The sequence below is a fragment of the Oncorhynchus keta genome, chromosome 13, assembly GCF_023373465.1.
Source record: "Oncorhynchus keta strain PuntledgeMale-10-30-2019 chromosome 13, Oket_V2, whole genome shotgun sequence".
Taxonomy (NCBI): domain Eukaryota; kingdom Metazoa; phylum Chordata; class Actinopteri; order Salmoniformes; family Salmonidae; genus Oncorhynchus; species Oncorhynchus keta.
Window position 1 is genome coordinate 10,581,644 of NC_068433.1, and position 11,300 is coordinate 10,592,943.

Below are 11,300 nucleotides of genomic sequence, written 5' to 3' on the forward strand. Positions count from 1 at the left end.
CACATCGGTAATGATTTAATGGTTCAGATTTGAGCTGGTTTTTACTTAATGAATGATGTGTATTTTCCAGTTCGCTGTTTACTTTGAAATAGTATGAAGTAATAACCACCTACTACTGTACACGCTAATGTTTACATGTTGGTCTCCTTGAGATTTGACATATTGGGAACACATCATTCCTCAGAGAATACCAGGTAAATAACCTCTGAAATAAGACTAAACGTAAAGCACGGCGCAATATAATGTTCAACCTGATACTAGCGGACACAGACAGGAGAGGACGAGGTGCTGACGTCATCGTTCGGGGATAACTAGCAAATCATTTGGCTGCAGATGAAATGACATCTCTCCTATTCTCACCACTAAGAATCAGCTGAATCAGCTTGTATGTCAAAGTGCCGTTTGTAGCCTACATTTGTTCCTTCTGAAGATGTCTCACGCAGCAGGAACATGGTGTGCCACAGCGGCGGCTGGTGGGAGGAGCTTTAGGAGGAATGGGTTCATTGTAATGACTGGAGTAGAATCAATGTAACGGATGTGTTTTGATACCCTTTTCATTCATTCCATTCCAGCCATTACAATGAGCCCATTGTCTCACCAGCCTCCACTGGTCGTAGTCATGATTTCTCCAATATATTACTGCAACCCAGTGGTCGTCTCTGGAACTGCGCCCTGAGAGGGACAAGCCAATGGGCGGGCTGGGATGCTGTGTACAGTGGCAGTCAAACAACACATTCATCACCAAGCCAGGCGGCCCCGGTTCATTCCTGCTGTGTGTGGAATTGATGAACCATCAGCGCAATTTTCATCACATTCAGTTTATATTGATAAAGCAATCATGCATTGCTTTCTTCAATGTGTCACTGTTCCTCCACTCTCAAGACAAACGGGAGCATCAAAATGTTGTTTCTTCTTCTTCTGGTTCTACTATCCTGTGAAGACAACTGGGAATCATAAACGTTTCTTCACTGTGGGGAGTGAGTCATCAATGCAGTCAGAACACTTAATGAGTCAAAGACAAACCCCACCCATCCTCAATGTAAAGTAAATATAAAATATGTTTTCATACTGTGACGTTATTGGTTTAAAAGAATGCGTATTTGGGTGACAAATACTGTGTAAAAGTAATTCACTGAAGACAGCAATGTTTTTTTTTATTAATTTGTCTACGGTATACAAATAGTCACACACCAAATGTTCAAAAAAATCCCCTAACGTCTCGTAAACATTCATATGTTCTGCTCATCTATAAGTCGTTATTTTTGGGTCCGTGTGCCGTAACAGCACGTATACTCTCCTTCCTGGCGGGAACGCCGCCACCTACAACCTTTGTGTCGTCACATTCGCGTCATCACCGTAACAGGCTGCGACATCAGCTCCGTCACGGGTTACAGGGATGATGTGACAGTAATGACGGCACGTCCGGGATGAAGGGTTGAGGGCAGTATAATCACAGTGAGAACAGAGAACCCTTGAAACAGAGCACTCAGTCTATAGGCCCAGAGGTGAGCAAACACAGAACAATGAGAGGGGACAGGGGGTGAGGCAGGGATTTGATGGCCAGACAGGGAGGTTTAGAGGGGACAGGGGGTGAGGCAGGGAACTGATGGACAGACAGGGACGTTTAGAGGGGACAGGGGTGAGGCAGGGAACTGATGGACAGACAGGGACGTTTAGAGGGGACAGGGGTGAGGCAGGGATTTGATGGACAGACAGACAGGTTTAGAGGGGACAGGGGTAAGGCAGGGATTTGATGGACAGACAGACAGGTTTAGAGGGGACAGGGGGTGAGGCAGGGATTTGATGGACAGACAGACAGGTTTAGAGGGGACAGGGGTAAGGCAGGGATTTGATGGACAGACAGACAGGTTTAGAGGGGACAGGGGGTGAGGCAGGGATTTGATAGACAGACAGGGAGGTTTAGAGGGGACAGGGGTGAGGCAGGGATTTGATGGACGGACAGGGACGTTTAGAGGGGACAGGGGGTGAGGCAGGGATTTGATGGACAGACAGACAGGTTTAGAGGGGACAGGGGTAAGGCAGGGATTTGATGGACAGACAGACAGGTTTAGAGGGGACAGGGGGTGAGGCAGGGATTTGATAGACAGACAGGGAGGTTTAGAGGAACAGGGGTGAGGCAGGGATTTGATGGACAGACAGGGACGTTTAGAGGGGACAGGGGTGAGGCAGGATTTGATGGACAGACAGACAGGTTTAGAGGGACGGGGTGAGGCAGGGATTTGATGGACAGACAGACAGGTTTAGAGGGGACAGGGGTGAGGCAGGGATTTGATGGACAGACAGACAGGTTTAGAGGGGACAGGGGGTGAGGCAGGGATTTGATGGACAGACAGGGAGGTTTAGAGGGGACAGGGTGAGGCAGGGATTTGATGGACAGACAGGGAGGTTTAGAGGGGACAGGGGTGAGGCAGGGATTTGATGGACAGACAGGGAGGTTTAGAGGGACAGGGGTGAGGCAGGGATTTGATGGACAGACAGACAGGTTTAGAGGGGACAGGGGTGGCAGGGATTTGATGGACAGACAGACAGGTTTAGAGGGACAGGGGGTGAGGCAGGGATTTGATAGACAGACAGGGAGGTTAGAGGGGACAGGGGTGAGGCAGGGATTTGATGGACGACAGGACGTTTAGAGGGGACAGGGGTGAGGCAGGGATTTGATGGACAGACAGACAGGTTTAGAGGGGACAGGGGTAAGGCAGGGATTTGATGGACAGACAGACAGGTTTAGAGGGACAGGGGTGAGGCAGGGATTTGATAGACAGACAGGAGGTTTGGGAACAGGGGTGAGGCAGGGATTTGATGGACAGACAGACAGGTTTAGAGGGGACAGGGGTGAGGCAGGGATTTGATAGACAGACAGGAGGTTTAGAGGGACAGGGGTGAGGCAGGGTTTGATGGACAGACAGGGAGGTTTAGAGGGAACAGGGGGTGAGGCAGGGATTTGATGGACAGACAGGACGTTTAGAGGGACAGGGGGTGAGGCAGGGATTTGATGGACAGACAGACAGGTTTAGAGGGACAGGGGTGAGGCAGGGATTTGATGGATAGACAGGGACGTTTAGAGGGACAGGGGTGAGGCAGGGATTTGATGGACAGACAGACAGACAGGTTTAGAGGGACGGAGTGAGGCAGGGATTTGATGGACGGACAGGAGGTTTAGAGGGGACAGGGGTGACGCAGGGATTTGATGGACGGACAGGGAGGTTTAGAGGGGACAGGGGTGAGGCAGGATTTGATGGACAGACAGGAGGTTTAGAGGGGACAGGGGTGAGGCAGGGATTTGATGGACAGACAGACAGGTTTAGAGGGACAGGGGGTGAGGCAGGGATTTGATGGACAGACAGGGAGGTTTAGAGGGGACAGGGGTGAGGCAGGGATTTGATGGACAGACAGACAGGTTTAGAGGACAGGGGGGAGGCAGGGATTGATGGACAGACAGACAGGTTTAGGGGACAGGACAGGAGGCAGGGGATGGACAGACAGGAGGTTTAGAGGGACAGGGTGAGGCAGGGATTTGATGGACAGACAGACAGGTTTAGAGAGGACAGGGGGTGAGGCAGGGATTTGATGGACAGACAGACAGGTTTAGAGGGGACAGGGGGTGAGGCAGGGATTTGATGGACAGACAGGGAGGTTTAGAGGGGACAGGGGGTGAGGCAGGGATTTGATGGACAGACAGGGAGGTTTAGAGGGGACAGGGGGTGAGGCAGGGATTTGATGGACAGACAGGGAGGTTTAGAGGGGACAGGGGTGAGGCAGGGATTTGATGGACAGACAGGGAGGTTTAGAGGGGACAGGGGGTGAGGCAGGGATTTGATGGACAGACAGGGAGGTTTAGAGGGGACAGGGGTGAGGCAGGGATTTGATGGACAGACAGACAGGTTTAGAGGGGACAGGGGTGAGGCAGGGATTTGATGGACAGACAGACAGGTTTAGAGGGGACAGGGGGTGAGGCAGGGATTTGATGGACAGACAGACAGGTTTAGAGGGGACAGGGGGTGAGGCAGGGATTTGATGGACAGACAGACAGGTTTAGAGGGGACAGGGGGTGAGGCAGGGATTTGATGGACAGACAGACAGGTTTAGAGGGGACAGGGGGTGAGGCAGGGATTTGATGGACAGACAGGGAGGTTTAGAGGGGACAGGGGTGAGGCAGGGATTTGATGGACAGACAGGGAGGTTTAGAGGGGACAGGGGTGAGGCAGGGATTTGATGGACAGACAGGGAGGTTTAGAGGGGACAGGGGGTGAGGCAGGGTTTTGATGGACAGACAGGGAGGTTTAGAGGGGACAGGGGTGAGGCAGGGATTTGATGGACAGACAGACAGGTTTAGAGGGGACAGGGGTAGGCAGGATTTGATGGACAGACAGACAGGTTTAGAGGGGACAGGGGGTGAGGCAGGGATTTGATAGACAGACAGGGAGGTTTAGAGGGGACAGGGGTGAGGCAGGGATTTGATGGACGGACAGGGACGTTTAGAGGGGACAGGGGGTGAGGCAGGGATTTGATGGACAGACAGACAGGTTTAGAGGGGACAGGGGGTGAGGCAGGGATTTGATGGACAGACAGACAGGTTTAGAGGGGACAGGGGGTGAGGCAGGGATTTGATGGACAGACAGGGAGGTTTAGAGGGACAGGGGGTGAGGCAGGGATTTGATGGACAGACAGACAGGTTTAGAGGGGACAGGGGGTGAGGCAGGGATTTGATAGACAGACAGGGAGGTTTAGAGGGGACAGGGGGTGAGGCAGGGATTTGATGGACAGACAGGGAGGTTTAGAGGGAACAGGGGGTGAGGCAGGGATTTGATGGACAGACAGGGAGGTTTAGAGGGGACAGGGGGTGAGGCAGGGATTTGATGGACAGACAGACAGGTTTAGAGGGGACAGGGGGTGAGGCAGGGATTTGATGGATAGACAGGGACGTTTAGAGGGGACAGGGGTGAGGCAGGGATTTGATGGACAGACAGACAGACAGGTTTAGAGGGCACGGAGTGAGGCAGGGATTTGATGGACGGACAGGGAGGTTTAGAGGGGACAGGGGGTGACGCAGGGATTTGATGGACGGACAGGGAGGTTTAGAGGGGACAGGGGTGAGGCAGGGATTTGATGGACAGACAGGGAGGTTTAGAGGGGACGGGGTGAGGCAGGGATTTGATGGACAGACAGACAGGTTTAGAGGGGACAGGGGGTGAGGCAGGGATTTGATGGACAGACAGGGAGGTTTAGAGGGGACAGGGGTGAGGCAGGGATTTGATGGACAGACAGACAGGTTTAGAGAGGACAGGGGGTGAGGCAGGGATTTGATGGACAGACAGACAGGTTTAGAGGGGACAGGGGTTGAGGCAGGGATTTGATGGACAGACAGGGAGGTTTAGAGGGGACAGGGGTGAGGCAGGGATTTGATGGACAGACAGACAGGTTTAGAGAGGACAGGGGGTGAGGCAGGGATTTGATGGACAGACAGACAGGTTTAGAGGGGACAGGGGGTGAGGCAGGGATTTGATGGACAGACAGGGAGGTTTAGAGGGGACAGGGGGTGAGGCAGGGATTTGATGGACGGACAGGGAGGTTAGAGGGGACAGGGGTGAGGCAGGGATTTGATGGACAGACAGGGAGGTTTAGGGGACAGACAGGGAGGACGGACAGGGAGGTAGAGGGGACAGGGGGTGAGGCAGGGATTTGATGGACGGACAGGAGGTTTAGAGGGACAGGGGGTGAGGCAGGGATTTGATGGACGGACAGACATGTTTAGAGGGGACAGGGGTGAGGCAGGGATTTGATGGACGGACAGACAGGTTTAGAGGGACAGGGGTGAGGCAGGGATTTGATGGACAGACAGACAGGTTTAGAGGGACAGGGGTGAGGCAGGGATTTGATGGACAGACAGACAGGTTTAGAGGGGACAGGGGGTGAGGCAGGGATTTGATGGACAGACAGGGAGGTTTAGAGGGACAGGGGTGAGGCAGGGATTTGATGGACAGACAGGGAGGTTTAGAGGGGACAGGGGTGAGGCAGGGTTTTGATGGACAGACAGGGAGAGGGGACAGGGGTGAGGCAGGGATTTGATGGACAGACAGGGAGGTTTAGAGGGGGACAGGGGTGAGGCAGGGTTTGATGGACAGACAGACAGGTTTAGAGGGGACGGGGTGAGGCAGGGATTTGATGGACAGACAGACAGGTTTAGAGGGGACAGGGGGCGAGGCAGGGATTTGATGGACAGACAGACAGACAGGTTTAGAGGGGACAGGGGTGAGGCAGGGTTTTGATGGACAGACAGACAGGTTTAGAGGGGACAGGGGGCGAGGCAGGGATTTGATGGACAGACAGACAGGTTTAGAGGGGACAGGGGTGAGGCAGGGATTTGATGGACAGACAGGGTAAATGGGCAGATGAGTGACGGTAGGGGTAAATGGGTGACTGTAGGTGTAAATGGGTGACTGTAGGGGTAAATGGGTGACTGTGGGTTTAAATGGGTGACTGTAGGTGTAAATGGGTGACTGTTGGTTTAAATGGGTGACTGTAGGTGTAAATGGGTGACTGTAGGTTTAAATGGGTGACTGTAGGGGTAAATGGGTGACTGTAGGTTTAAGTGGGTGACTGTAGGTGTAAATGGGTGACTGTAGGTGTAAATGGGTGACTGTAGGTGTAAATGGGTGACTGTAGGTTTAAATGGGTGACTGTAGGTGTAAATGGGTGACTGTAGGTGTAAATGGGTGACTGTAGGTTTAAATGGGTGACTGTAGGTTTAAATGGGTGACTGTTGGTTTAAATGGGTGACTGTAGGTGTAAATGGGTGACTGTAGGTTTAAATGGGTGACTGTAGGGGTAAATGGGTGACTGTAGGTTTAAGTGGGTGACTGTAGGTGTAAATGGGTGACTGTAGGTGTAAATGGGTGACTGTAGGTGTAAATGGGTGACTGTAGGTTTAAATGGGTGACTGTAGGTTTAAGTGGGTGACTGTAGGTGTAAATGGGTGACTGTAGGTGTAAATGGGTGACTGTAGGTGTAAATGGGTGACTGTAGGTTTAAATGGGTGACTGTAGGTTTAAATGGGTGACTGTAGCTGTAAGGATGTAGGGATGTGCTATGAAAGCTAATTTGTCTGCAGACTTCTGATCTTACAAATGCATATGGTAAAATATCAACAATTAACTTTACTCTTCGGTTTAGCTTGTCTCCTGCTATGTACGTTGCTAGCGACCAGTCCCTATCATAGCATATGTAAATGATGGAAAAGGAAGTTGAGAGGTAAAACAGGTGAAATTAACGGTAAAATATTCGGGAAAAGCTTAGGAAAGTTTACAACGACAAGTAACATATTATTTAGCTCTCTTCAGTGAAAACCAGTCAGTCCTTGTTAACCCCCACCAATAGAAATCACATTGTCTACAAAACATCTACAAGAACATAATAATGGCAAAACAAAGTGTCTAAACAGTGAGGTCTGACATTATTGACCTCTTCAATAAAGATGAACAATAATGATTGTATACTATAAATAATTCAAACACTGAGCTATATCGTAAAAAACATTTTTACAAATAAATAAAGGAAAATTATATATTTTTTTATAAGAATTCAAATTGCTCAGTAGATGTTGTTTAACAAGTAATCATTTTTTCCCCTCAAAAAAGGTAAGGGTCAAAATTATTGGCACCCATAAATATTGTCAGCATGGTTGTATTTGGTTCCATATTCCTGCCACCTAATGACTACATCAAACATCAAGGATCGTGACTCTACAAACTTGTTGGATGCATTTGCAGTTTATTTGGGTAACAGGTTTCAGATTATTTTGTGCCCAGTAGAAATGATTGGTAAATAATGTAGTGTGTCATTTTGGAGTCACTTTTATTGTGAATAAGATTATAAACTAGGTGGGTCGAGCCCTGAATGCTGATTGGCTGACAGCCGTATACCACATGTATGACAAAACATGTATTTTTACTGTTCTAATTATGTTGGTACCCAGTTTATAATAGCAATAAGGCACTTCAGGGATTTGTGGTATATGGCCATTATACCACAGCTAAGGGCTGTATCCAGGCACTCTGCGTTGTGTCGTGCTTAAGAACAGCCCTTAGCCGTGGTATATTGGCCACATACCACACCCCTCCCAGGCCTCATTGCTAAAATAGAATATGTTTCTAAACATTTGGTACTGTGATTATGGAAAATCCTGAATGAATTGTGCATCCACATTAATGAAGAAATGTTTAGAAACATTCTATAACAATGCTGTCTTCAGTGAATTACTTTGACTTTTTTCTCCAGTATTTATCACTCAAAGAGGCATGCTTCAAACGAATTACGTCATAGAATGAAAGCGTTTTGATAGTCGCTTTACATTGAGGATGTGTAGGGAGGAGTTTGTCTCCGACTCATTAGGTTTCAGAACCAAAACTCAATAGAAGTTAAGAAACTATTATATTCTTCTTTTATAAGAGAAGTGACTCCAAAATGACAGAATACATTAATCACCTTTTCCTGGGAAAAACAACAACGACACAAAGAGTGTGAAACAACCAAATAAACAGCAAATGCATCCAACAAGTTTGTAGAGTCACAAGTTTGATGTAGTCATTGCGTGCTGGGAATATGGGACCCAAATACTGACCTTTTGACTATTTATTTATAAGTGGTCCTTCTGTAGCTCAGTTGGTAGAGCATGGCGCTTGTAACGCCAGGGTAGTGGGTTCGATCCCCGGGACCACCCATACGTAGAATGTATGCACACATGACTGTAAGTCGCTTTGGATAAAAGCGTCTGATAAATGGCATATATATGGCATATATATATATTAAGAAACCTTAGGGGTGTCAGCAATTTTTTTTTTAAATGAATAAGTTGTTAAACAAAATCTCTTTCTCTGAGCAATTGTATTATCCCGAACAGAAAATATAAAAACGCAACATGAGCTGAAATAAAAGATCCCAGAAATGTTCCATATACACAAAAAGGCTTATTTCTCTCAAATGTTGGGCACAAATGTGTTTACATCCCCGTCAGTGAGCATTTCTCCTAGGCCAAGATAAGCCATCCACCTGACAGGTGTGGCATATCAAGAAGCTGATTAAACAGCAGGATCATTACACAGGTGCACCTTGTGCCGGGGACAATAAAAGGCCACTCTAAAATGTGCAGTTTCTTTGTCACAACACAAAGCCACAGATGTCTCAAATTTTGAGGGCACATTCAATTGACATGCTGACTGCAGGGATGTCCACCAGAACTGTTGACAGATAAAACATTAAATTATTTCTCTACTGTAAGCATAATTTTAAAGAATTAGGCCGTACGTCCAACCGGCCTCACAACCGCAGGCCACGGGTATGGAGTCATGTGGACGAGCGGTTTGCTGATAACAACGATGTGAACAGAGTGCCCAATGATGGAGGTATGTTATGGTAAGGGCAGGCATAAGCTACAGACAACAAACACAATTGCATTTTATAGTACACAATTCCTGGAAGCTGAAAATGGCCCAGTTCTTCCATGTCACCAGCCATGTCTCCCATTGAGCATGTTTGGGATGCTCTGGATCGACATGTTTGATAATGTGTTTCAGTTCCCGTCAATATTCAGTAACTCCGCACAGTCATTGAAGAGGAGTGGGACAACATTCCACAGGCCACAATCAACAGCCTGATCAACACGACGTGAAGGAGATGTGACACGATGCATGAGGAAAATGGTGGTCATACCAGAAACTGACTGGTTTTCTGATCCACAACCCTACTTTTAAAAAAAGAAGGTATTTGTGACCAGCAGATTCATATCTGTATTTCCCAGTCATGTGAAATTAGGGCCTAGGTTAGGGCCTAATGCATTTATTTAAATTAACTGAATTCCTTAACTGTAACCCAGTAAAATCATAGAAATTGTTGTTTATATTTTGTTCAGTATAGTATAATTGTTTTTAGAATAGAATATAGCTCATTATTTGAATTGTTTTTTTATACAGTTATTATTGCTCATCTTTATCAAGGGTGTCAATCATTTCGAACCTCACTCTGTGTGTGTGTGTGTGTGTGTGTGTGTGTGTGTGTGTGTGTGTGTGTGTGTGTGTGTGTGTGTGTGTGTGTGTGTGTGTGTGTGTGTGTGTGTGTGTGTGTGTGTGTGTGTGTGTGTGTGTGTGTGTATATATATAGAACAATCCATAACGAGAGACATTGGAAAACGCACCAACTGGTTCTGGCTGCAATAGTCTACCACATGTTGCATCTCCCCAAGGCCTCTATCCATACATCTCTTCTACACATCAATATTTACTCCGCACGCAGCGGCGGTCCTTTCCCAGAAAACAGGAAGGCAGTAGTGCAACAAACTCAGCAGGATTTTTACTTCTCAAAGGAAATGAGTCCAGAGCTCAGGAGCCTCTGTCAGACAGGAAGTGATGTCAAGTTAACAAGCCCACCATGTAAACCCCCTCAGTTTTCAGGTAGAACAAGTGTTATTTATTTTTTGGTTCTTTAACTCAAAAAGAACAAGAGAAGACAAGAGATGTGACGAGGCTAATGCTCATCACGATTGCCTGGGCGACGGCAGCTGGCACGGCCCTTGACCTTTTGACTTTTCTGTAACCTTTGAAGGCTTAAATGTGAGGCTATGGTCGCGTTACCCTACTCATACGTTGCATGCATCAACCAATGTTTGCGCGCCACATCATCGACTGACAGATTGCTACAACATATGATGTGGTTCGCTGATAAGTAAAATAGCTATCCAGGTGTTGTAAGATCTGGTATGCATCAGCAGCACCCTATGAGTGGAAACAAAAGGCATTATTGAAAAATAAGGCTTCCGATCTGGAAGAGGGATCCAGCCAGAGATACACTCCATCTTGGAAGAAAAAAAAAGGAACAAAAATAATGTTTTGGCTTCCTTTGATGACGGACATTTTTTTAAGGCTAGAATCTCTCTCTTTCTCTCTCTCTGTGTGTGTAGGACTATTTTTTCTTCTTGAACAAGCTCTTGATTTTGGACGAGGACCTCTTGGCCTTGTCTCCGTTGCCACTGGAGTCCTGGGAGGAGGTACTCGGTTGCTTCTGCTCCTTGGTCCCCGCCCCCCTGCCCTCATTGTCCATTGAGGTGAGGGACGGGTAGCGGCCGACCGCCACCCCGCCTGCCCCTGTCATGCTCGCGTGCAGCTGGCCCATGCTATAGGACTTCTCCAGGATACCGTTGTACATGGCCTTGTTGCCTGCCGACGAAGTGGCGAAGGACATGCTGTGGGACTCTGGGATAGATCCACGGGTGAGGTCGGGCGAACCCTTGT

The 11,300-nt window shown here is 48.1% G+C and overlaps 1 protein-coding gene and 1 long non-coding RNA gene across 5 annotated transcripts in view; one reads left to right on the forward strand and one right to left on the reverse strand.

Moving 5' to 3' along the window:
* Positions 1-1,734: 1,734 nt before the first annotated feature.
* Positions 1,735-7,108, forward strand: LOC127906699 (uncharacterized). Of its 3 annotated transcripts, XR_008062457.1 has the most exons (18): positions 1,735-1,819; positions 1,869-2,017; positions 2,067-2,116; positions 2,260-2,374; positions 2,661-2,743; positions 3,605-3,754; positions 3,804-3,853; positions 4,002-4,151; positions 4,250-4,277; positions 4,374-4,594; positions 4,694-4,743; positions 4,794-5,044; positions 5,490-5,589; positions 5,913-5,962; positions 6,152-6,253; positions 6,353-6,564; positions 6,705-6,904; positions 6,985-7,108. It is a non-coding gene; the product is annotated as an uncharacterized LOC127906699 (long non-coding RNA). The 3 variants fall into 3 exon arrangements; XR_008062458.1 differs by lacking the exons at positions 3,804-3,853; positions 4,250-4,277; positions 5,490-5,589; positions 5,913-5,962 and having other exon boundaries at positions 3,655-3,754; positions 3,903-4,101; positions 4,396-4,594; positions 4,694-4,793; positions 4,844-4,893; XR_008062456.1 differs by lacking the exons at positions 3,804-3,853; positions 4,250-4,277; positions 5,490-5,589; positions 5,913-5,962 and having other exon boundaries at positions 3,655-3,754; positions 3,903-4,101; positions 4,396-4,594; positions 4,794-4,893.
* Positions 7,109-7,279: 171 nt separating this feature from the next.
* Positions 7,280-11,300, reverse strand: part of LOC118372772 (stromal interaction molecule 2-like) — a 101,882-nt gene continuing 97,861 nt past the window's right edge. For both annotated transcript variants that reach the window (XM_052459312.1, XM_052459313.1), the window contains exon 12: positions 7,280-11,300. This exon is cut by the window's right edge and continues 233 nt beyond it. In XM_052459312.1, coding sequence (XP_052315272.1) covers positions 10,972-11,300 — 329 coding nt within the window. In that variant the 3' untranslated portion in view covers positions 7,280-10,971.